General features: G+C 40.3%; 1 protein-coding gene across 1 annotated transcript in view; it reads right to left on the reverse strand.

Moving 5' to 3' along the window:
• Positions 1–3,424: 3,424 nt before the first annotated feature.
• Positions 3,425–27,551, reverse strand: part of LOC136847335 (nucleolar and coiled-body phosphoprotein 1-like) — a 45,974-nt gene continuing 21,847 nt past the window's right edge. Inside the window, 6 exon segments of the mRNA XM_067118914.1 lie at positions 3,425–3,787; positions 6,219–6,307; positions 9,558–9,721; positions 16,629–16,792; positions 19,128–19,734; positions 19,737–20,782. Coding sequence (XP_066975015.1) covers positions 3,634–3,787; positions 6,219–6,307; positions 9,558–9,721; positions 16,629–16,792; positions 19,128–19,734; positions 19,737–20,781 — 2,223 coding nt within the window. The 5' untranslated portion in view covers position 20,782 and the 3' untranslated portion in view covers positions 3,425–3,633.

The raw sequence follows: 27,551 nt of genomic DNA on the forward strand, positions 1-27,551 counted from the left end.
CTTGATTTACCCAAGATAAATCGATTTAGATAAGTTATTGCAACAAGAAGAGCTGGGATGGTGGGGTGGGGAGGAGGAGTTATATATGTTACAGGGAATATGTGAAACCAGGGATTTCACGAAACCCCTAGGAAATTTGTGAAATGAGCAACTTGCTTAGGAACATTTGATCCCCGAGGGACTAGTACTTAACACGGTAAAACAGTGATTCATCTACGCTGTTTCGCCAAGTTTAGTACTAGCCCCTGGGGATTTAAATGTATTTCGCAGTGTTTAGTACTAACCCCGTGGAGATCAAATATCCCTAATTGTATTTGATCCCCATCGGCAAGTACTAAACACGGCGAAACAGTGTAGATGAATCACTGTTTCTCCGTCTTTAGTACTAGCCCTCGGGGAACAAATGTTCCTAAGCGAATTGGCCATTTCACAAATTTCCAAGGGATTTCGTGAAATCCCTGATATTGCATATTCCCTGTAACGTACAGTACACGGTTTCATTAACATTCTTAACCTTCTTAAACTTGGCTTCCAAATTAAACTACTTAATTTATTCATCGCAGTCAGATAAAAACGTGAGCTGTGATTCCGATTCTAAGCTGCATAGTGACACGCTGTTCCTGAAGCAAGAGCCCGTGCTGGCATAAGGCCAGCCTAAATCAAACTTAACAGCTTGCATTCAATTTATATAGTCTGTTGCGCAGTGAGTGAGGACCCTTGTCGCGTCACGTGACGTCACGTCTCACTGAAGTTCGTGTTATTCCTGTTAGTTTCTCAGTTTATATATATATATATATATATATATATATATATATATATATATATATATATATATACATATATATATAATAATGTGTGTGTATGTATGTATATATATATATATATGTATATAATATGTATATATTCTATTTATTTTGCTTAATCGTCATTGCTTTAACCGGAACAAATCTCATAGAGAAAAACCACACACAAATATGCAAATGTGTTAGAGAATCGCATAGGCCTACCCCGTTTTACTTTATCACAATCAGCACATCACTGCAATCCTAATATGACCATCCATCCATCGCAGTGTCAGAATTAAGGATTTTTAATTATTCATGAAAATTTCTCCAAAATCTCAGGAAAATTTCGAATGACCAAAAAATGGTCAAATTCGATCTTTTGTTCCCGCACTCTGACGATGTTTTTCTGCCAGAGGTCAATCAGCGGAACGGGTCGAGGTCACGAGAGGTTAATGAGGTATTTCCTCCGTACAATAAGCTACGTTTTGGCGTCACAGTGGAGAATAAGCGATTAAGGGAGAGAGAGAGAGAAGCGACTAGCGAGAGAGAGAGAGAGAGAGAGAGAGAGAGAGAGAGAGAGAGAGAGAGAGAGAGAGAGAGAAAGAGAGAGAAAGACTAGAGAAAGAGAAAGAGAGAGAGAAAGAGAAATGACTAGAGAGAAAGAGAGAGAAGAGCTAGAAAGAGAGAGAGAGAGAGAGAGAGAGAAGAGAGAGAGAAAGAGAAAGAGAGAGAGAGACAAACGACTAGAAAGAGAGAGAGAGAGAGACGCGACTAGAGAAAGAGAGAGAGAGAAGCGACTAGAAGAGAGAGAGAGAGAGAGAGAGAGAGAGAGAGAGAGAGAGAGAGAGAAGCGACTAGAAAGAAACAGACAGACAAACAGAGAGAGAGAGAGAAAAGAGAAATCAAAGACCGTAATAATGATATTTGAAACACACGTGGCCCTTAAATTTGAAGATTTTTGAGAGGTACGTACCCCTCCCCAAGAACCTTTGTATTTATATATTTATATATTTTGATTTTAAAGTGCTGCACCGGCAAAATGTTTTTTTTGTCAAGTTTTAGTTTTGTCACGAAAAGTAGAACAATAAAGAGGATTTGTCACTAGTCAAAAGCTTTATAGGTCCCGTTGTGTGAGTGTGTGTGTGAGTGTGAGTGTGTGTGCGTGTGTGTGTGTGTGTGTGTGTGTGTGTGTGCGTGTTGGTGAGGGCGGGGGCGCCAAGCCAGGCCAATTGTTTTGGTCACCGAAACCATTTACGAGACGAAATATAATTTCACTCTTTGGCATTGAATGACTTTTCAGGGCTTTGAATTGCAAAAGCATTGCAAAAACACCCGTGCAAGGAATATGTTGCAGGAATTTCATTATTTTGTTAAAGCCTCTAAACTTAAAAGAGGTTGGTTCTTAAAGAAGCTTATCTACGACCCACCACAGGTACATTTTCAAAGCTTAGGTCTATAGCAGCCTCAGTTCTTCACCATCCCCTTTCCTCCCCTTCAGAGGATCGATCTTGGGGCTTACGCTGGTGAGACGAGGCTGCTGCCCACTGGTTCGCTTGGGATGTAAAGTCAAGTATACCTTAGTTTAACCAGACCACTGAGCTGATAAACAGCTCTCCTAGGGCTGGCCCGAAGGATTAGGTTTATTTTACGTGGCTAAGAACCAATTGGTTACCTAGCAACGGGACCCACTGTACAGCTTATTGTGGAATGCGAACCACATTATAGCGAGAAATGAATTTCTCTCACCAGAAATAAATTCCTCTAATTCTTCATTGGCCGGTCGGAGAATCGAACGCGGGGCCAGCAGAGTGCTAGCTGAGGAGCCGCTTGCGATGTAAACTTGTGTGTAAGGAATATAAAATGAAACATGATCAACCTTTTTTTAAGAACGTTTAATTACTTATGCCTTGATTACAAAATACCAAATGTTACGTTTCGTATAAACGTATAAAATCTATTGATATGTCTCATTAAGTACAATTCTTTAGGTTAATTAATCTAACTCTTACTACATTAGATACAAAAGACATTTTTACTGGTTGAAATCATCGTGTTCACGCCACAAATCACAAGATTTTTTTCTAACCAACTTCCATTTGTTTCTTAAGTATTTCCTGATAGTACTTCCTAATATTTCTGGATGCGTTTTACTCTGAAAACCTTGAAATCCGAAAAGAAATAGATTAATGAATGATCTTAGCTCTAAATCCGAAGAGAAATAGATTGAGGAATTATTTTAACCTTGTGGATTCGAACCGACGTTGGTCATCAGACTGAGAATAGTCCTTAACACGTTTCACTAATATAAGTCTTCTGAGTAACGTGAGTTCGAATCCCAACTGGAGAGGAGCAATTTTTCCATATATTTTCTTTTGTATTCCAAGGCTTTCAATGGGAAGGTTATTAAGAATATTGGGAAATAGATAACAAGGTATTGTGGCATTGGTGTGTTTATGTGTGTGTGTATATATATATATATATATATATATATATATATATATATATATATATATATATATATATATATATATACATAATATATATTTATATATATATGTATATATATATATATATATATATATATATATATATATATATATATATATATATATATATATATATATATATATATCTCCATGAATATATTCTGGTTAATTACTTTTGATTGGAAAGATACGTCTATTCCAAAAGTTACTTTAAATTTAAATCTTAACGCTGAAGTATTATCGTTCAAAATCCCTGAAGATGAAAGTAGTTTAGCTGAGACGGTTGCCGCTCCTTTGCCCTACGATAGAAACCTCCATTACCTAAGATCGCGTTTCCCTGAGGACGTCATATCCCGCCATCCTCATCTTCTGAAGGGAGAAAGGATACTCCTAGTCCTATGCTGAGTAGGCGCTGAAGGGGGAGGAGAATTTCCCTGCTTGCGCTGGTCCCGGGCAGATTCCAGGGACTTCAAGTAATCTTGGTAAACGCGGTACTCTGTAGGCGTCATTAGTCCCCTGGAAAGAAATTTAAACAAATGACGTATTTTTCGAGGCTAAAATGAGAAAAGCGTCCCCTTTGTTTGTATGTTTATTATTATTATTATTATTATTATTATTATTATTATTATTCAGAGGATGAACCCTATTCATATGAAACAAGCCCGCAGGGGCCACTGTCTTGAAATTCAACCTTCCAATATATTTATTATTATTATTATTATTATTATTATTATTATTATTATTATTATTATTATTATTATTCAGAAGATGAACCCTATTCATAAGGAACAAGCCCACGAAGAGGGCCATTGATTTGAAATTCAGGCTTCCAATGTATTTATTATTATTATTATTATTATTATTATTATTATTATTATTATTATCCAGAGGATGAACCCTATTCATATGGAACAAGGCCACAAAGGAAGCCATAGACTCTAAGTTCAGGCTTCCAATATTATTATTATTATTATTATTATTATTATTATTATTATTATTATTATTATTATTATTCAGATGTTGAACCCTGTTCATATGGAACAAGCCCACAGGAGCCATTGATTTGAAATTCAAGCTTTCAATATATTTATTATTAGTTTTTTTTTTCTATCTCAGTCATCCTATTCGCCTGGGTGGTATTTATAGTGTGGGGTTCCGGGTTGCAACCTGCCTCCTTGGAAATCCATCACTTTTCTCACTATGTGCTCTGTTTCTAGTAGCACACTCTTCTCCACGAGTCCTGGAGCTACTCCGGCGTCTAGTTCTTCCAGCTTTCTTTTCGGGGATCTTGGGATCGTGCCCAGTCTTCCTATGATTATGGGTACAATTTCCACTGGCATGTCCCATATCCTTCTTATTTCGATTTTCAGGTCTTGATACTTATCAATTTTGTCTCTTTCTTTCTCATCTACTCTGGTGTTCCATGGTACTGCGACGTCAGTGAGCGTTACTTTCTTGATCTTGTCAATCAGCGTCAAGTCTGGTCTGTTGGCACGTATCACCCTATCTGTTCTGATACCATAGTCCCAGAGGATCTTTGCCTGATCGTTTTCTATCAGTCAGGCAAAGATCCTCTGGGACTATGGTATCAGAACAGGTAGTGTGATACGTGCCAACAGACCAGACTTGACGTTGATTGACAAAATCAAGAAGAAAGTATCACTCATTGATGATGATGATGATGATGATTATTATTATTATTATTATTATTATTATTATTATTATTATTATTATTATTATTATTATTATTATTCAGAAGATGAACCCTGTTCACATGGAACGAGCCCGCAAAGGGGGCCACTGACTTGAAATTCAAGCTTCCAATGATATGGTGTTCGTTCGAAAGAAGGAACGGAAGGTAATAGGTAATACAGAAAGAAAGATCAGTTATTAGAAAAAAATAACGTATTAATAAATAAATAGATAAAAATGTAAGTAAATTATTAAAATACAAGGAGAATGGTTTTAGGGTAGTAATGCGTTGCATCTTCGCTTGAACTTTTTGAAGTTCCAAATTGATTATCGACAACGGGACTTTATCGTCAATGACTAGAAGAAAAATGGTTTCTGAGAAGCGTCAGTAAATGACAGCACAACTAGACATTAATTCGTAATAAAATGACCAAGAAAAACTGGCAATACACTGTAAAAGTAAATCTAAATTAATTTAAATAATTTTACCGTAGACCGTTCATTTCTGATCACCTGACGAAGACATATTACCTGGCTCCCGTAAGTACCGGAAAGAGCCAGGTCCTTTCATCTCGAAATTATCGTTTTTATTTATTATATATAACTTTAATTTGGTTTAATAAATGTTTTAAATGACACAGAAAGATACTAATGTGTTCAGTGGCACAATCTGACAATTAATGAGAGTTTTGGGATTGTTTGATCATTGATTTATGGCTACTAAAACTGGCGTCACCACATCTAGGTTATTGACGCCGTATATAGACTCAAAATAAAATCGTTTGTATTCATTTAATTATTTGTCAATAACGCTAAAAGACACACAGTAGTCTGTCCTCGTTTTTGTCACACCATATTCCTCTCGACCAAACTGAGAGAAATGTGTCATATCTTCGGTACCTAACAGAAAAAATTTTATGAAAGAGAGAGAGAGAGAGAGAGAGAGAGAGAGAGAGAGAGAGAGAGAGAGAGAGAGAGAGAGAGAGAGAGAGAGATACCAGCTATTCTTTAACGTTTATCAAGATCGAAGTTCTCACTTTTTTATCTGTTTTTATAATAAACAACTTGACAGCAGTACGCCACATTGGGCAAAGATATTGTCTTAAGAATATGCTATTATTTGATTTCATTCATAAGACTGGAAACTTACCTTAAAGAATAAACATACGAGAATGTAATGCCACTGACAGAGTCACTATATTTCTTCAGTGACTTGACCAAACGGCTTCTTGACACCTAATTAAATAATCCTCACCTCTGGAGAGTGTCGAGCGAAACCCATACACCGTTCGACCCCAGCCGACGCATGATCGTCTTCGATTCTTCTACCTTAGCGGTGCATACCTGTAGAAAAATCGAGGATGTAATTAATTGCTTTTTACAATAACATTCGACTCTTGAAATCACTTAATATGCAACATTCTTTATACGAGCAATTATGTCTAATGTCTTCGTATGAATTGCAGGACTTTTGCAGTATTTTTTCGTTAGTTCGCAGGATTTTTTCATGGCCTTTTTCGATGGTTTGTAAGACTTTTTCACCGTATTTTTCGATGCTTTGGAGGACTTTTCCTGGATATTTTTTGATAGGCCGTAGGACTTTTTCAGCGTATTTTTAATGGTTCGTGGGACTTTTTCAGCGTATTTTTATAGTTCGTAGGACATTTTCAGCGTATTTTTCTATGAACCGTAGGACTTTTTCAGGATATTTTTCGATGGTTCGTAGGACTTTTTCAGGATATTTTTTATGAATCAAAGGACTTTTTCAGGATATTTTTTACGAATCGTAGGACTTTTCCAGGATATGTTGTTTCGATGGTTCGTAGGACTTTTTCTCGATATTCTTTGGTGGTTCGTAAGACTTTTCAAAAAAACTTTTAATGGACTGTAGGATTCTTTCCATCCAAACCTTTTTCCAAAGACCCTGCTAACTCTCCTTCCTTCGCCTATTACGTGACTCCTTTCCTCTGCAATCCTAACGCCATCCATTACAACTCCTTTAAGGACCCTTTACCGAAAATACTGCCATAAATTGATACACATCCTTCGTCTCTCTGGGACACCATAGTTATTCGTGCGTTCAGGAGATAGGTCTTTATAGAGGCAATGAATTTAATGCATTTGTAATGACTCTGGGGCTTTTGTTTTCAATGGAAATATACGGTTGGTGTGTCTTGCGTTATTTTAATGTACTTGCGAAGTTCCATTTTGTAATTCATTCCTAATTTATTGGGCTTATTCTCTGTTCCTCGTTTCTTCTTTTTCAGCCTGAAAAAATTGTGTAGGAGGAAATTCTACGAGAAAATAGAAAAATATCATCGAGATTTCACATAATTAAAACAAAGTGTAGGCAGGATTTCTATTGCAAAGACAGAAAAATAATACCGAGATTTTACAATCACCTAACAAAGAAAAAATTGAGTTGGCAGAAATTCTGCTAAGATATAAAAAAATATTTCCGAGATTTTACAATAATCTCAAAAAGATAAAATTGTGTAGCAGAAATTCTGCTGAGAAAATAGAAAAATACTACCGAGATTTTACAATAATCTAATAACGAAAAAATTGAGTTGACAGAAATGCTATTGGGAAAACAGAAAAATATTACCGAGATCTTGTAATAATCTGCTAGATAAATATGTTAGGCGTGACTGAAAGATTCGTATCTCTGTGAAAGTAAGTTACTGATAAAACAGGTAATTCGTGATTATTTAAGTGCAGTCGAATTGATTTATCGGTTGCAAGTTATCTGGCGTTACTTTCGAGATGAGAGTTGGCAGAAGATTAACAGCTTTACTTGAGAATGGAATTCTTTTCTGACAATCTTAACCGATTTTCCTGTTTCTTCGCTGGAACTATAATTTCAGTGACAGAATAAAGAAAAGACGGAAGATACTAACAGAAATTTAAAAAAAAAATATATCAGGACAATATTGACAGAAAAGAGACGACATACGATACAAGGATGGCGATATCTGACTTACATGACGTTGGCGTTTACAGGTCTGTTATCGTGTCCTGATTTTGAAGAAGAATTATCTCTTGATTGCAAGAATACATTAGGCTACCCAGAAATCTTCGTCTGTGTTATCTGAGCTGATAAGTAAATTAATATGGGAATCCACTAAAACAGATACTATAATAGGATGATGACATTTAATGCGCTGTTGCATATTAGGCAAATTGAGCAGACTTTGTACTGGGCGTCCCGCAGAAAACGAAGATTGTTACCATTGCAACATTTTGTGAATTATTAGAACCCTGCGTCATAGCAATTTTGCATTCATGTTCCTTCGTTCCCGGAAGCTTTTAAGGGGGTAAATTTATAGATAATCAAGACAGGAAAGCATCGTAGATTTTACTGACAACAGGACAGTGTGGTGACGCTTTGAAAAATGTCATTAAAAGACTTAAAGACAAGTTAAAGGCTAAAGAACTCGAATTCTCGTGACTATAACTATTATGAAGACTGGATATCCCCTGCCAACGAACACATGTTCCGCGTTTCTCTGTCCCAAATGTAATGTTTCCCAGTCCACATATTGGAAAGTCCCTGTTCCACGTCCTTGATAATTATTATTTCGATTTAAAATTACCATCTTTTATTTGCTGTACACTACTCTCGTGTCCCAAATTTGCGAGAAAACAGTCGATTTATCAGGACGTCAGAGTTTTATGAAGGCACAAAACAGCTCCGTCAGGCGTCCGAATGTTAATGCGTTCAGTAATTAGGTTCCTCAGGACACAACCCTGGTTTTTTTACGCCCCATGTTTTTTTGTAATGGAGTATTTTGCGTTCATTGCCCTACTTTGCTTGTTCCCTGTGCTAGACAGGCTTGCTTTTAAGAGCAAGAGTCCGTGCTAGCAAGAGATAAACGTACTCTAGCAACGACCATAAAGCAAATAATTTCATGAGTTCTTCAAACGTCACTTTGGTCATTGTATATGAAATCAATTTTGGAGCTGAATTTACTACTTTAACTTCATTTGTTCTTAGACTTCTTATCTTCAACTAACGTAAGTCTCCTAGCTTTGGTACTATATGGGCCTTTAACGGTAGTATTATTATATGTTAACATTAGCATCATCATATATGCTAGTATATTTCGATGATGTAAATGAGTTTGTACAGATACTCATCCAGAAATGTCAGAGCAGTCGGTGTATTGCTGATCTCTTGTTATTTTAACATTCCCATTATAGGCCTATTTAAGGGTAATTTTAATCGCTCGTTATTTAACATTACATAGGCCTATATAAGAGTATTTTAAATCAGTCTGTATTTTAACATCCACATCATAGGTATATATGATGTATTTTATTTCAGTTGTATTTTAACTTTGAATCATAGGCCTGTGTAAGGGTATATTACATCAGCCAGTAATGTTAAAATACCGACTGGTGCAAAGTACCCTTACATAGACCTATGATTTGAATGTTAAAGTAACGACAGATTGAAAATACTCCCATATAGGCCTATGATGTGGATGTTAAAATACAGATTTATTAAAAATACCCTTCAAACAATCAAATCTTAAGCCTATGTAAGGGTATTTTGCATTTACCACCACAAAAATGAAAGATAATCCATTACCTCGAGTATCTGGCGAAGTTTCTCCCTCTCCTTGGCTCTAAGGGCTGCCGGAGATAGCGTGTTGGAGGAGGACCTATTCGCCGCTTGACGCCGACGGGGGCCAGGTAGCAGCAACCCTCCTCCCATTGTCTTGCCCTCAGCGGGAGACCCTGCCGATGAAGGACCTTTTGGAGGAGAGAAAGAGAGAGAAAGATAGACAGAGAGAGACAGAGACAAATTCGGAGAATGAAACGCAGAGAGACAAAAGAGGTTTGATTTTTTTGGCGGGAAAATGACGAAACCGCCACGAACCTCGATGTTTAAAGGTTTTTCTCTTTTCCGTTTTTTTTTTAATATTTCAAGTTCAACTCGGAGCCTTGTGGGTGGGTGGTATACGTTTAAAGATGTCTTCTGGTAATGCCATACGCGCCACTCAGCTTTAAAGGAACGTGTATGAGACGTGAAATGAGGAGGAACGTGTTTTTAAAAAGAAAAAAAGAAAAAACACTCCGATTGACGCTTCTGATTTTCTTTCTTTCAGATGATAACGATTTCTCTCTTAAAGCAAGGCGGAGGATACAGGGAGCGTGAATAATGACATTTTAAATCTCTCTCTCTCTCTCTACATACGTACTCATACACAATGCATGCTGAGACATGCACAAACAAAATTGACAAGTCAGTCACCGTATACGTCTACTGCTGTACAGACTATCCTTTGGGAAAAGAGGACAATATTAGTAAATATACGAGTAACAATTGGAAGGTATAGAAGTCTACAGAAGTGTTGGTGAAAAAACAACAGTGATCTATTTATTAAAAATTATAGTATACTAGCGAAAGGCGCTCGCTACGCTGCGTAGGAACACAGTGTCTTCTCTGTCACGTTGTTCAGCTAATCTCTGTGAGTGGTGACTGTCAGTTTCTTGCAATCTTGAGGACTTCCCTTCGGGTGTTTCACTGGCACGCCCTTGCCTCTTTCTTTCACGATCACGGTTTAATCTTTCCTCTCTCTCCTCAGTACCTTCATTTGCTTCTCTCTTAGGCATGGTTTGTAAGTTTTCAATAAGCGTGAGTAATTATACCAGCTGTCTGCCCTCAATGAGCGCAGAGGAGCGAGCTCGCGATATACGAGTATATCACAAAATGGCGCACTGAAAATAAAGTCGTTAAATAATTGGATTAAAAAGTACTCTTGAAGACGTCTTCACGACCCCAGGATCCTTTGAAGCAGTCTTCGGCTCCTGAAGCATTCCTGGAGAAACGCCCATTGGATTATAATGTCTTCTTAAATTCTTAAAGACTCCAGGATATTGCACATAAATAATCGTCTTAAGCTTCTGTCGGTTTTCAAAAACATCAGCTTCCCCCGAAGAAATCTTCATGGTAGATTAAAACAAAGCCTTTCGTCTCCAGGAAGGATCAAAATCCCATTAGTTCTCCATCCCTTAAAATAAGAAAATCCAAAGGCTTCAGAGCCTGGAGATTGTCTTGAAGCCTTGTCGGAAGCCGATCCTTAAGCTTCTGTCGGATCAGCTTCCCCGAAGAAATCCCCAGAAACCTCCTGAATTCATCTCCAAGAACGTGGGCCTCCCCAAAAGAAATCTTCGAAGCCTTTCATCTCCATAAAACTGTTCTTTAATATTGTGCAAGAAATCCAAAGGCTACAGAGCCTGGAGATTGCCTTGAAGCCTTCGGAAGCCCCAGAAGCCTCCGGACTTCCCAGAACCCTTCAATATTCCCAGATTCCCTACTGTCACCCCGGGAAGGACAAGAATGATACGGACAAGAAACATCCAACCTCATGGTTGGACACTTCCCTTCAAAAAACCCCCAAGGCTCGCCAGTCTCGAGCCTTGGGGGCTTTTGAGCCTCATCCTTGAAGTTCTTGGGCCCTCTCCAGGCCCACTTCCCCAGCCTGGCAGGATACCTGCCTTTCTCCGAGGAAGCAGCCTCTAGGTTGGACCCTTCTCTTTAAGGCTGCCCTCAGGAGACTGGCGAGCCTTGGGGGTTTTTGAGCCCCATCCTTGAAGTTCTTGGGTCCTCACCAGGCCTGCTTCCCCAGCCTGGCAGGATACCTGCCTTCCTCAGAGGAAGCAGCCTCTGGGTCGGACCCTTCCCTTCAAGGCTGCCCTCAAGAGACTGGCGAACCTTAGGGGCTTTTGGGCCCCATCCTCGAAGTTCTTGGCCCCTCTCTATGCCCACTTCCCCATCCTGGCAAGATACCTGCCTTCCTCCGAGGAAGCAGCCTCTGGGTCGGACCCTTCCCTTCAAGGCTGCCCTCAAGAGACTTGTGAACCTTGTGGGATTTTGGGCCCCATCCTCGAAGTTCTTGGGCCCTCACTAGGCCCACCAGGCCCAGCCTGGCAGGATACCTGCCTTCCTCCGAGGAAGCAGCCTCTGGGTCGGACCCTTCCCTTCAAGGCTGCCCTCAAGAGACTGGTGAACCTTGAGGGGTTTTTTGGCCCCATCCTCGAAGTTCTTGGGCCCTCTCCAGGCCCGCTTCCCCAGCCTGGCAAGATACCTGCCTTCCTCCGAGGAAGCAGCCTCTGGGTCGGACCCTTCCCTTCAAGGCTGCCCTCAAGAGACTGGTGAACCTTGTGGGCTTTTGGGCCCCATCCTCGAAGTTCTTGGGTCCTCTCCAGGCCCACTTCCCCAGCCTGGCAAGATACCTGCCTTCCTCCGAGGAAACAGCCTCTGAGTTGGACCCTTCCCTTCAAGCCTGCCCTCAAGAGACTGGTGAACCTTGTGGGATTTTGGGCCCCATCCTCGAAGTTCTTGGGCCCTCACCAGGCCCACTTCCCCAGCCTGGCAGGATACCTGCCTTCCTCCGAGGAAGCAGCCTCTGGGTCGGACCCTTCCCTTCAAGGCTGCCCTCAAGAGACTGGTGAACCTTGAGGGGTTTTTTGGCCCCATCCTCGAAGTTCTTGGGCCTCTCCAGGCCCGCTTCCCCAGCCTGGCAGGATACCTGCCTTCCTCCGAGGAAGCAGCCTCTGGGTTGGACCCTTCCCTTCAAGGCTGCCATCAAGAGACTGGCGATCCTTGGGGACTTTTGAGCCTCATCCTTGAAGTTCTTGGGCCCTCACCAGGCCCACTTCCCCAGCCTGGCAGGATACCTACCTTCCTCCGAGGAAGCAGCCTCTGGGTCGGACCCTTCCCTTCAAGGCTGCCCTCAAGAGACTGGTGAACCTTGAGGGGTTTTTTTGGCCCCATACTCGAAGTTCTTGGGCCCTCTCCAGGCCCACTTCCCCAGCCTGGCAAGATACCTGCCTTCCTCCGAGGAAGCAGCCTCTGGGTCGGACCCTTCCCTTCAAGGCTGCCCTCAAGAGACTGGTGAACCTTGTGGGCTTTTGGGCCCCATCCTCGAAGTTCTTGGGTCCTCTCCTGGCCCACTTCCCCAGCCTGGCAAGATACCTGCCTTCCTCCGAGGAAACAGCCTCTGAGTTGGACCCTTCCCTTCAAGGCTGCCCTCAAGAGACTTGTGAACCTTGTGGGATTTTGGGCCCCATCCTCGAAGTTCTTGGGCCCTCACCAGGCCCACTTCCCCAGCCTGGCAGGATACCTGCCTTCCTCCGAGGAAGCAGCCTCTGGGTTGGACCCTTCCCTTCAAGGCTGCCCTCAAGAGACTGGTGAACCTTGAGGGGTTTTTTGGCCCCATCCTCGAAGTTCTTGGGCCCTCTCCAGGCCCGCTTCCCCAGCCTGGCAAGATACCTGCCTTCCTCCGAGGAAGCAGCCTCTGGGTCGGACCCTTCCCTTCAAGGCTGCCCTCAAGAGACTGGTGAACCTTGTGGGCTTTGGGCCCCATCCTCGAAGTTCTTGGGTCCTCTCCAGGCCCACTTCCCCAGCCTGGCAAGATACCTGCCTTCCTCCGAGGAAACAGCCTCTGAGTTGGACCCTTCCCTTCAAGGCTACCCTCAAGAGACTGGTGAGCCTTGGGGCTTTTGAGCCTCATCCTTGAAGTTCTTGGGCCCTCTCCAGGCCCACTTCCCCAGCCTGGCAGGATACCTGCCTTCCTCCGAGGAAGCAGCCTCTGGGTCGGACCCTTCCCTTCAAGGCTGCCCTCAAGAGACTGGTGAACCTTGAGGGGTTTTTTGGCCCCATCCTCAAAGTTCTTGGGCCCTCTCCAGGCCCACTTCCCCAGCCTGGCAAGATACCTGCCTTCCTCCGAGGAAACAGCCTCTGGGTCGGACCCTTCCCTTCAAGGCTGCCCTCAAGAGACTGGTGAGCCTTGGGGCTTTTGAGCCTCATCCTTGAAGTTCTTGGGCCCTCTCCAGGCCCACTTCCCCAGCCTGGCAGGATACCTGCCTTCCTCCGAGGAAGCAGCCTCTGGGTCGGACCCTTCCCTTCAAGGCTGCCCTCAAGAGACTGGTGAATCTTGAGGGGTTTTTTGGCCCCATCCTCAAAGTTCTTGGGCCCTCTCCAGGCCCGCTTCCCCAGCCTGGCAGGATACCTGCCTTCCTTCGAGGAAGCAGCCTCTGGGTTGGACCCTTCCCTTCAAGGCTGCCATCAAGAGACTGGCGATCCTTGGGGACTTTTGAGCCTCATCCTTGAAGTTCTTGGGCCCTCACCAGGCCTGCTTCCCCAGCCTGGCAGGATACCTGCCTTCCTCAGAGGAAGCAGCCTCTGGGTCGGCCCCTTCCCTTCAAGGCTGCCCTCAAGAGACTGGTGAACCTTGAGGGGTTTTTTGGCCCCATCCTCAAAGTTCTTGGGCCCTCTCCAGGCCCGCTTCCCCAGCCTGGCAGGATACCTGCCTTCCTCCGAGGAAGCAGCCTCTGGGTTGGACCCTTCCCTTCAAGGCTGCCCTCAAGAGACTGGTGAGCCTTGGGGGCTTTTGAGACTCATCCTTGAAGTTCTTGGGCCCTCTCCAGGCCCGCTTCCCCAGCCTGGCAGGATACCTGCCTTCCTCCGAGGAAGCAGCCTCTGGGTCGGACCCTTCCCTTCAAGGCTGCCCTCAAGAGACTGGTGAGCCTTGGGGGCTTTTGAGCCTCATCCTTGAAGTTCTTGGGCCCTATCCAGGCCCGCTTCCCCATCCTGGCAAGATACCTGCCTTCCTCCGAGGAAGCAGCACCTGTGTCGGACCCTTCCCTTCAAGGCTGCCCTCAAGAGACTGGTGAACCTTGAGGGCTTTTAGGCTTCATACTTGAAGTTCTTGGGCCCTCTCCATGTCCGTTTCCCTAGCCTGGCAGGAGGGCTTGCGTAGGCAGCTTTTAGACTCCATCCTGGGGAGGGCCTTCTTTTTCTTGTTTGCTCGTCCTCCTCTGAATTTGCATTCCCATTGTGGTGATGCAGTTTTCTTCAGGAAGTTCTGTTTTAGCTTCTTTATCGTCTCCTTTTAAACGATCTGCCTTGATGTCCAAGTCCCTTCACCATACTCTTTGCTTTCTCTTACCCAGCTCTTCAAATATGACACTCGCTCTCTCTGAAGGCCGCAAGACGATTTGAAGCATCTCATAGATTGTTCCTGGAGACTTTGGAGTTCGGCGCATGCGCAAATAGCATTTCTCTCCTCCTTCCAGGAGCCGGAGACTGAAGGATTCTAAAATGTCTTCAAGGAAAACCCCGAAGGTTTTAGATCATTTTAACACCGCGTTAACGATTACCTAGAGTTCTTTTTCTGACACATAAGCAGTTTCTTTCCTTTAACAAGTCGTCTTTTATAATTTTATAGGATTCTCTCTTACTGACGATATTGATCATCCCTTTGATTTTACCTTGCTTCTCCAAAAAGTTATTCTGTGAATCCAAAATCTTTCAAGCAGTTCCTAACAACTCAGGTTTTCTACGTTTTTCTTCGTCAGCATTCTTCAGTTTACCTCCACGCCGATGTGCTCTCTATTCTTTATTCCTTTTCTTTCTTATTTCGAGCGAAGAAATGCTCCAAGTGGTAATTTTGGGCATCCAAAATCTCCTCTCAATCAGTTTAGAAAACTTCTCAAGTTCTCTATTTTTATTTTATATAAATTCTTCAGTTCCTCCACGCCACCGTCTTTCTCTTCTTGATTATTTCCTCCCCTATTTCGAATAAAGAACTTGCGTCCATAAGTGACAATACAGCTGTAGAGCTGCTGAATAAATCCATAATCGCAGAAGCAGGAACCTCGACCCCGTACAGCTCCGCCAAGTGGCCCATATTTTCATCAGTAAACAATTGTAGACTGAAGTTACCTGCCATTCTCCTGATGTACTTTTCCCTCTGGAAAATCTATTTTAGTCGATCAGCTTCGTCATCCAGTCCATTTTCTGCTCGCATTCTTTGCTCACATGATGTCTCTGAAGGCTTCAAGACAACTTGGAGGGTCCCGGGGTTGGCCACTGGAGGCCTTGGAGTCGGTGCACCTACTGAGTTATGGTGCTATACGCATGCGCGATTGGCACAATTTTCTCTCGTCCTTACTCGCAGCGGATATGAAATTTGCTTGAAAACTTTATTGCCGCGAAAATATCAATATTCAAAAAAAAAAAGGAAAGAAATATAAATTTAGCGATTAGGCCTAAATGTTCTTGAGCAGCTGAATATAGGATAATTTAGGATTAGCTCCTAGGAATTCCTCGTATCACACATCCTTGCTTATAATCTCCATGCAATCCTTCGTCTACCCTTCGGGTTCCTGCGTTAGAGGAAGGAATTTGATGTGAATGGGGAATCCTCTAACCAAATCCTACTAACCAAATCCTATTGAAATAGTATTAGGATGTCCTTCTTGAAGTTTTAGTTGATAAAGAAAGAAGTCAGGTACAGTATCCTTCTCTATGCAATATTTAACATTTGATTATGAGTGCTATAAATAGTAACTATAAATAGTACTTTAAATAGTAACTTTAAATAGCACTATAAATAGTAACTATATATGTTAAATAGTAACTATATATGTAAATAGTAACTATAAACAGTAACTTCAAATATTACTATAAACAGTAACTTCAGATATTAATATAAACAGTAATTATAAATTGCACTTAACAAATGAAAAGGGGTCTACTAGGTGAGCCAAACTAAGCCCAAAAATCAACCAGAAATTGAAAGGCCATTTATCTGAATATGACCGAAAATGGCGACCGAGAAAAACACTAGTACGAGTATTTCCAACTTACTTTCGATCTTGTTATGCTTAGGCAGTCGACCCCTCCTCGCCCACTTCCTTCTCTCCTCTTCCATTCTCTCCTGTTCCTCGTTGTCCTCTTCCTCCTCCTCATTCCCCTCCTCGCCAGAGGAAGAGTCCGACTGGTGAGTCCGAATCCTCACTTCTAGATGCATCCTGGAAGAAATACAAAGATATTTGGGATAATTCAAATTGAAATTGGCTTCATTATAGGTCTAATTTCAAGTGCTTATCATAATTCAGTATTGGAGCATAAATGCACTTCTTAACCTTTCTCTAAATGCATTCAAACAAACATACATTGCTTGCTTGATATACTCGTATGTGGCGATCAGAGTGACATTTTAGGTGGCCTGATCATGTGGAAAGAATGTAGGATGATGCAATTTCTGAATTGTAAGGAAGGAGGAAGACCCAGAAAACCTAGGAAGTAGTGCTACATAAATGCCTTAGCAAACGTTCCCAGAATGCTCTTACGCACGCCATTTAAAATGCTGTAAAAAAAAAAAAAAAAAAAAACAGTATTTTCTGGGATCTACGTAAATGCAACTTAACTGGCAATTATGTACATAACCGCGTGCGCGCACATAACGACAATTTACGCGCTTTGATGCATTCGCCGCTATAAAAATCTATTTTTACTCGAGCAAAGTCACACGCGTGAGACAAAGAAGTCTACTTGCAATGTTTGTCATGTGTCTAGATTATAGTTTTTTATGGGGGGGGTGGGCGGTTTGGGGAGGCCGAAGGGGAAGGAAGCGGTGGTTATACGTGTAATAACAGTATTCCATTATACGTGCTGCTACACAGTAAAGTTCATTAATGTTGGCTTAAGGAATGATAATACAATTCCATGCTAAAAAATATTAAGCTGTGTTACGGAACTGAACATGATCACGAAAATTGTAAGGTGAAGTATTTCTCTCTCTCTCTCTCTCTCTCTCTCTCTCTCTCTCTCTCTCTGAATTTTATAGGTATGTCTGTTAGTTATAAAATCCTTTTTGTTACCGTAAAATTTCTGAATTTTATAGGTATGTCTGTTAGTTTTGAAATCCTTTTTGTTACCGTAAAATTTCACCCGCCATAAAAGATGTCACACTAGTATATAACATAACTAGGCCTAATATTAATAATCTCCATTGCACTAGTAAACGGAGATTGTAATCTGCACTTTTACTCACTACCATCATCATCAGTATCATCAGGTTAGTAAATAACATCGAACATAATTAGAACGTAGCCGCCATCTTTTCATTAAACCTCTCCGTTTATGAAAACGGCGGTTTAAATCCCTTTTAAATCATTCTCCCAATAGAAGACGCTCCCTCCCACCCACATCCCGGAGCGCATTAATGTTCCCATATATTCCACATAAGTATGGCCGCGGCCTCACTTCGTCTTAATAAGCTTTGTAGCCCTTCGTCAGGAAGCAGTCGGTATTTTCCTTTCTATTATGGGAAGTTACGGGTGGTTTAACCCTAGGCTTAACCGTAATATCCGTTGGAGGTGATTTACAACGCCGTCCAATCATCTCGTTAAGTTTGGGTTACGTAAGCATGACGTCATAACTGATGAGTGATGTTTACGTGGTTGTATAGATTATCGGTTGGTACTAGATAGTTCCCCCGTCTACAAAGCATATTAATTATGAATTTATCTGTAGATTCTAGATAAAATTAGTATGTTTCCACGAAACATACTAATAAAAAATTAGTTGATAAACGGAAATAAAAAGTGCTCCAAAACGGAAGTAAATCATTCCTTACTGCGGATTAAAAGTTAGGGTTTTAATATAGGACTAATTGCAAAATATGGCTTTCAAAGACTCAAAACAATAATTATCTAAAATGAATCGTTCTATATATATTCTGATATATTCAGTGTAATGAATCTATCATCTATCTCTCTCTATCTCTCTCTCTCTCTCTCTCGTCTAATGAGCTTTTAAGATGACCACCGTTGTGCGAATATTAACCACTCTCTCTCTCTCTCTCTCTCTCTCGTCTAATGGGCTTTTAAGATACATATTGTTGTTCGAATATTAACTAATATAACACAATCTTTATATTTTAAAACCCATCTGTATACGGCGACAGATAATAATAATCATTGCAATTTCATTCTTCATTGCACCGTTCATTATTGTATGACGAATTATAATTTGTTTCATTATCCAGCATCAAGCGGTAAGGTGTAGGATTACATTGTAATCCTATGCGCCTGCATTAAATCGCCTTCAGAATGGCTTCACATGTGACCATTGTATAGGTAGGACTATAAAAGCTTGTGTATGTTCACTGCGTATACTCGTGTATATTCTGTAATTTAATTTACTAGCATGCATTAGTTTTAATGTGGTTTATAGTCGGTTTTTGGGCGATAGGCTTAACACGTGACAAACACTTGCTTCTCTCTCTCGGGCGATAGGCTTAACACGTGACGAACACTTGCTTCTCTCTCTCTGGTCCGAATTTAATTAGTATATACTCACTTGTTTCCTTTCCACGTCCTGCTGACCGGCTTGTAAACGTTCGCCTCGCTAATGATCGTCTGAAGGAACCCGCCCCTGGCCGGCGCAAACCCGCGATCCTCCTCACCGTAATAGTCGCAACTGTAGGGTCTGTTTTTGGAATTGCGCAGCGCACCCGAGAACTCGTGAAGGTTCTCGTATCTTTCGAAGTCGTTGTCGTTCTCGACGTCGCTTCCCACGGGCGAGATCTCCGACATCATCGTCGGGATTTCCTTCTTATTTTTTGTTCTTTTCACCGTCTTGTTCTGCTTTTTCTTTTCCGCTTTCACTTTGAAAGTTTTCTTGTCCCTGCTTGCGCCGAGCTTCGACCTCAGCAGCTCTGCAGGGACGCTGCGCTCCCTGTGCTTCGTCTTCTTCGCTTTCTTCTTCTTACTCAGTTCTGCGATCGACGTCGAACTCGGCCTATGGACGCTGCTCGTTTCGTCGTTGTCAGAGCAAGGAAGGCTTTCGTCGCTCTCCGTCTTAGCGCTGACAACAATATTCAAATGAATCTTCTTCTTGTTGGCGCTGTTAAGTCTTTTCTTGCTTGCGGAAGAGATTCTTTGTTTTAGGGCGCTTCTCGTCTTTTTATGATGTCCTTTTCCGCTTCGTTAAACTGCTGCAAAGAATTCGCCACGCCCAGATCAGGGTCGCCTTGCGAGGATGATTTCGACGAATGCCTAGACCTAGCGCTCTTGGGTTTTGTGAAGAGTTTACTAAATGGCATGAAATAAAAGCCGTTTTTAGGCCTGTAACCAAGGAGTCTGGAGGTTTTGTCCGTCTCCTTCTCTTCATCTTCATCCTCATGGCCTAAGGATGATGACGTATCTCGTCTAGGCAGTGGAGAGAAGAAAGTGGCTCTGTGAATAAGCAGGCCATCGTACGGCTCAAAGGGTGTGATAACGTCACTTTTCTCTTCGTCCAAGCTGGCCGATTTAATTTTCCTCTTCTGGTTTTGCCCGTAGATATCCGGGGAAGACTGAGATCGACAGACTCTGGCGGCAATTCGGTCTAATATTTCGTTGCTGCATAATGGCGCGCTTTTCTGTGGCGCTTCTGTTGCTGGCTCAGCTAGAGGTTTTTCTGACGGCGGCTCTTCTGCTGCTGGTAGCTCCCCTGATGGAAGCTCCTTACCTGAAGGTGATGAAGTCCTTGAAATTTCCTTCTCCGGTGGTTTGGTCCAAGCCTCAGATTTCTCAGGAAGATCTGTTATTACTGTTGGCACGTCACTGACAACAGCAGCTGAAGGCACGGGAGTTACGCAGCTCTTTGGGCGCCTTTGGCTCTTTTGCTTGGGAGCTTTAATCGAAGCCGGTAGCCCTTCGACTTGTAAATCCCCATCATGTTCATTAGACCAAGCAATTCGTGGTCCAAATTCTTTGATCTCCTTCTTGGTTCCACCTTTAGGGCTTGAGATCTTGCCACTGAAGGATGTCGTAGAAGTCCGTTGCCCTCCGTCAGCAGCAGAATCTGCGTCGTTCCCGCTAGCCCATGCATCGTCGGAGAAAGCCCTCGAAACGCATAGGCCTATGTCCTCGAGTTTGTGGTCAAGTGGGGGCTGGACCTCGATCGTGTGTCTCCTCATTAAAGGAGTTCTTTTCATCCCTTCTGAGCCTTCGTCTGTTGTGTTCACCATCCTGCAATGAACAAAAGGATGGGTTTATTCAGTTTGATTATACACACATATATGTGTATGTATTATGTATGTATGTATGTATACATATATATGTATACACATATATATTTATATGATAGAAAACGTAATATGATAATGGTCTGCTTCACAAGCTAAAATACAAGATAGTACCAATTTTAAAAATTGACATAGTCCAATTATCAAACCCACACTGCGGAAATAGATAAGAAGAAATACCAAAAGTGCTTAATTATAATAGTAATCATGCAGTTATATCTGTCTAATAGCTAGTCATCAATATACTAGTCAGCCTTTCTGATATTGCAAATTATAAAAAAAAAAAAACCGTAAGCCACAGTGTCAACCTGGTAAATAATTTCATATCAATTTTCACATTACAGAACTGCCCTGTAACCAGCGGTGTCTAGGCCAAGAAAACAGCGCCTGGTAAGTATTTAACTTTCTCATTTATCATGTGTTTTATATCCATTTTTATCTATTTGTCTGCAGTTTCGGTGTTTAAATTCGTGCAGTAATATATATAGGTCTATGGAAGGTGGCCACCCTTCTGCTAAACAAAAGGACACGTTTGATATAAATGCAACTGGAGTCACGATGACACTGGTCATTAATGCTCACACGCAAGATAGGCAAAAAATAAGTTATTAGTGTAGAGTATATATATATATTATATATATATATATATATATATTATATATAGATATATGTATATAGAAAGATTATATATATATATATATATATATATGCATGGCAGATCAGATGACCAGTGTGATCGTGACGCCAGTTAATTATACCAAATGCGCCCTTTTGTATAAAGCATATAAGTACACAGTTTCAGAATTTTGAGGTAAGGAGCGATTCTCTCTCTCTCTCTCTCTCTCTCTCTCTCTCTCTCTCTCTCTCTCTCTCTCTCTCTCTCTCTCCAGAGAAAGCACACAACGAAAGCCTTGCTACTTCATTAAATCATTCAGAACAATGGAGTCAAGTCGTCCCACTTTTTCTGTGAGGTCGTCCGATGAAAGACTCGAAGTTAATTAGACCGATTTCCGTCCAGTTTTTGTTCTCTAGGCTCAGTGGTGATTCGTCTGTATGGGATTCTCTGAAGTTCATGTCTAATATTAGGTTAGAGCGATTCCCACCCCCTCTCCCCCCCCAAACCCCTTCATTGTAAGGAAACTGGGGAACTGAGACTACATTTTTCAAAGAGCTTCTGATGACGTATAGGTTAGTGATCTTGAGAAAATTAGTTGTATTTTCTTTTTTTTTTTGACGCTCTGTAATCAAGCTATTCAGTGAGAAATAAAAATAGATAAAATTTTTATAAGAGACTTTGAAGGGGAAATCTATAAGAGACTTTGAAGGGGAAATTTATAAAGAGGGGTATTCACAAACAAATAACAAAAGAAATACAAGAATTTCTGAGGTTGGTTGAAAATGCCCTATGTGGTAAGTGGATAATCACTGCCTGGTGTTTCACCGGTCGGTGGTTCAAATCCCCATGGCGAGAGTTACTTTTAACATTTTCACAAGCTTTGATTTTTTTATTTATTGGTTTACCCAACTGGCGCAACAACGCCATATCTTTGAACTTGAGCTTTGCATGGGATAGATTCGAGCCAATAACCCGCCTTGAGAATTTTCAAAACAAAAGCTTTGGTCAGGCTCCACGCCAACTAGTTACTACTTGTGTTAATATTTAGTTTTCGTTAATAATCATCGCACAGTTAAATAATGTATATGTTGAATTCTGTAAAGTACGTTGTTGAATTTATAACCAAAATACTCGTGATATACATACTGTACTTTGTAAACTGTTGTCATTTAATTTTCGATAACAAATATCAAGATGTAAGTGTTTTGCGGAGTAGGCGTATAGTGTATTATCTATTATACTCTGTAAAACAGCGTCTTCGTAAAAAATATTCTTATAAAATCAGATTCAAAATACTGAATCCACTCAAGTCAGTTTAGATTAAACCAGCCATATGGCAGCACGGGTTCTAGCGCGTGGGCAGCCCGTAAATAATACATTCATTCACTTTTAACAATGTCGTTTGAGAATTTATGGATAAATTCAATTCACGTCATCGTATGTAAGCAAGAAATCCCAACAAAATTTTTTGCTGTCTAATACATCGCTGTAGTGGTGGAACTATACGAGCCCTGGAAAGTACGACATTTTATACGAACTGAAAGTACGACATTGCATACCAAGGTCTAGACCTTGTTGTATACGAGCTATAAGTACGAAATTTGTATAAAGGATAAGAAGTACGACATTGTGCACGAGCTAAGAAGTTCGGACTTGTATACAATCCAGAAAGAACGACTTTGTATACGAGCTAACAAATGTACGACACTGTATACGAGCTGGAAAATACGACGTTGTATGCTAGCTAAAAATACGACATAGTATGCGAGCCGTAAAGTATTATCTTAATAATATACGAGGTACGAAATTGTATACGGTCCAGAAAGTACAACACTATATAAGAGCTTAAAGTAAGATAATATACAGGAGAAAGTACGACATTGTATACGATCCACATAGTACGAAGGATTTTTAAGCCCGAATGGATGACAAACCGTTTAGAGCCAAATCGATCTTGAAGGGGGAGACTAATGTATTACATTGTCACCCTGACGGGATGACGTGTTCTGTGAAGCACGAAAAGTAACTCTGTGACAGGGTTATAATTATCAGGGCGAGTCGCAGGTATTCATTATTATTCAGTATGTTAAACAAACTAAATAAAAACCACCTTTGTCTGTCGTAGCAATTGCACGAACGCTTGAAAATTTCTCACTAGATGAGACCGTCAGAATATCGCTGTTTGTTGTAACCAGCACCTTTATTTGATACAATTAAAAATCGTCACTGTCTATAACAGAGACCATTTTTTTATGGTAAATTCGTGTACAGAACGTTTCATCAATAGTTGAATAATACCGTCAAAGTAGTGCTGTTTGTTGTAAACAGCACCGCTATTGAACGCTATTAAAATTATTGGTGCTATTTTGGCTTGTTATCTACGCGTCACCTACTCCGAGGTTCTAGTACTAAACATGGCGGAAGCTCCTTGGGACACCGCGTTTAGTACTACCCCCTCGAGGATCAAAGTATCATATGCACCCTTTTTATCTGGTGTGGTCGATTTAATAAACTGTATCTTCGTGCAGCCGTCTACTTCATTTTTACCATACGGTGTTTAGTACTAGCACCTCGGAGTAGGTGCTGCTTTGTAACAAACAGTAACTATTTTTATGGTAAACTCGTGTTAAATAACATTATTATTTCACTTGACCCACTGCGTGGTTTTCGTAAGGCTGTGTGTGGTCAAACACACGTTCTAGACCAAGGCCTGGTCTAAACCTAGACCTTGGCCCAACCGTAAGCCAATGATACTCTAAACTCTTTAAACTGGACCTTTTTCCGGCTTGTGTTCTGACAGGGGCGCGCATGCGTGTATTCTCCAGTGCAGAGATCTTTCTCGTCTGGTTTTTTTTTTTTGTATTTTTTATATTATGTGCATGAGATACTTTGTTACTAAGAGTTACGCATTCATGGTTTTTAAATATAGGACTGTTTGATCCCTTGTCATTCGTAAACAACGAAAAGTTCTTGATTCTTTGTTACAAGTTTTACATTTTTATTCTCATGAAGAAATTTTAATTCAGAGAGACAGATCATGATGTACGTTTCACAGTCATGAAGATATCATTTACTGGAACACTTGAGAGAGAGAGAGAGAGAGAGAGAGAGAGAGAGAGAGAGAGAGAGAGAGAGAGAGAGAGAGAGAGAGAGCAAGGAGGTCAGAAGCCAGATTGTGCTTGAATGTGGTCCCAACTTTTTTGCCTGTTATTCTGCATTAACTGGTGCCTTGTTTGCAACTGGATAAGGGGCGTGGCTACGGCATGAGTCCCCTTTAATGACAAGAATTAAATTTTGGACTTATTGTTGAAGCTATTTGCTTCAAATTCTTGCATTTTACTTAGGTAGGGAAAGCCCACCACCCCCAAAAAAAAAATTTAAGAATTTCTTTTTTGATTAATGAAAAGTTTTGAAGCTCAAAAATATTTTCATTGCCAGTTTTTTATTTCAATATTAGTATTATTTAAGCTAAAATTTGAATTTAATTTGAAATTTTGGTTCATTTATTCACAAATGGAAATAATATTGTAAAGTAAGGCATCAATAATATGGTCCTACGTTTTCTATTATAAGGTTAATATTACTTCAAAGAAAACGTTAATGTTGAGAGGGCAACGCGCATAATTATATTAATTGACAGCTCCACAGATCTATAATATAATTCTTTTTAGTTATAGTACTCTCTCTCTCTCTCTCTCTCTCTCTCTCTCTCTCTCTCTCTCTCTCTCTCTCTCTCTCTCTCTCTCTCTCTCTCTCTCAGACGACTAACTGACATGGCTTCGACTCACTGCATTTGACTAACTACTAAATAGAGCATTAATGTCTTAAGTTGCATGTGTGTGTGTGTGTGTGTGTGTTTTGCGGCGTTTTCTTTACCCTTCGCTGACTGCAGTTTCATTACTGAAACGTATAACATCAAAGAATGTAGGATAGATTTTTTTGGCATTTAAAGTGTACGGTAATGTGTATGCCAGTCGTATTGTCCACTGTTTTAGTGTGCTTTGAAACGGCTGCTTCCTCTCAGTACCATTAATTATATTAATTCTCCTGGGATATGTTTCACTAATTATTTGCATTTGAGAGATGTGTTCTGTCTTATGTATGATCACGGATAATCTATATATATATATATATATATATATATATATATATATATATATATATATATATATATATATATATATATATATATATATATATATATATATATAGCTTAACCTGGGCATGTTTCAGAACGTGAATACGATGATAAGGATGCATGCAAAAATTATATTTTATGAATGAAGGCACAGAGTAAGATGTCATTCATAAATTATACATTTTTCTTCCTTTTTCTGTGAAATGTTTGGAATAATCAGTCGCTTTTTCTGGCTAGATACCACACGTTGAAAAACCACATAAATATTTTTAAAAGATTTGAAATTAAAATCAAATTTCACGACCAGTTTAAACAGTTAAGACAGTGCGGTTGCACTGCCTGTTACCTGTCAACACTGGCCTTCTTACCTGTAATTAGGCTACCTCTGTCGCTAAGACACCAGTGTTCATTTAACTTTTTAATAGAAGATTCCATTCCCGGATAATCCTTTTGCGGTCGGAAATTAACTTTTGCAGTAAAAGTTCTTTTAAATGACTTTTTTTTTTTTTTTTGGCTTTGGTGAAAATGGTGGAAGATAAGGCCAAGAGGCGAAGTTCGTTATAAGGATAAATCGTTTATTTTTTCCTGACACGAATTGCACAAATTCTTGAAAGATGTGCGGTTATATGTTGAGAGCGTATGTAGGCTATCTCTTTCTCTCTCTCTCTCAACTTTTGTTCACCATAATTTTCTTTCGTTTTTGTAGACTATTAAGCCTCATCTTATTTAGATTATTATTTTTATTTATGAATAGTAATTATGAATTCATCATAATTTACGTACAAAATTATTATTATCATCATCTTTGTCCTAACACTGCAGAATAAAAATAAAAAATCAACCCTTAGTATGAGTAACTGCAGATTAAGACTGAGTGTACTTTTGAAGGCTGGATGATTGACTGCTTACAAGAAAGTCTGATATTATTATTATTATTATTATTATTATTATTATTATTATTATTATTATTAAGATTATTCAGAAGATGAATCCTATTCATATGGAACAAGCCCACAGTAGCCATTGATTTGAAATTCAAGCTCCCAAAGAACATTATTATTATTATTATTATTATTATTATTATTATTATTATTATTCAGAGGACGAACCCTATTCATATGGAACAAGCCCACAAAAGGGACCATTGACTTGAAATTCAAGCATCAAAAGAATATTATGGCGTTCATTCGAATAGAAGCAACGGAAGGTAATTGGAAATACAGAAAGAGATCAGTTATCAAAAGACACTTCCAGGTTCCGTCACAAATCAGGAAACATATATTTCTTATGAATGTCAGTCACGTTAACTGAGTTACACAGGTATCCCTGAACACTTCGTTAGTAAAAAAACACAATCTGATAAGATCAGAATAACGCAAGCGATATAAATCAATCAGTGGGTTTGGGGAAACGTCAACGCCTGTCCACGCAAAGGAATATTCGTGGGTTATCTGACCTTTAAGAATATTTGTTTTTTGCCTTTTTTATACTATTTTGTTGTTGTGATGGAAACAGATTCGACCAGGTTTCGACAAGAGTTTTTTTGTGGGGTGGGGGGAGATGGAGGGGAGGAATTCGACTGAGGAGTGACAGAACAGCGCTCAGTCTTTATCTCGCGTAATGTTTCCCTCTTTTGTGACATTATTCACAAGGGTTGGGTTTGCAGAACGTTTCTTTTGCGGAGGTTTTATATATATATATATATATATAATATATATATATATATATATATATATATATATATATATATATATATATATATATATATATATATACAGTATATATATATATATATATACATACATATATACACATACATACATATATAATTTGTCGTATTGTTATTTTAATTTATTCCTTCTTCATAATTGTTAACGTTACAGTGTTTTTCTTCTTCTATTTTAGGTGGCTATTCTCTCTCTCTCTCTCTCTCTCTCTCTCTCTCTCTCTCTCTCTCTC

The sequence above is a fragment of the Macrobrachium rosenbergii genome, chromosome 16, assembly GCF_040412425.1.
Source record: "Macrobrachium rosenbergii isolate ZJJX-2024 chromosome 16, ASM4041242v1, whole genome shotgun sequence".
In the NCBI taxonomy this organism is placed as follows: Eukaryota; Metazoa; Arthropoda; class Malacostraca; order Decapoda; family Palaemonidae; genus Macrobrachium; species Macrobrachium rosenbergii.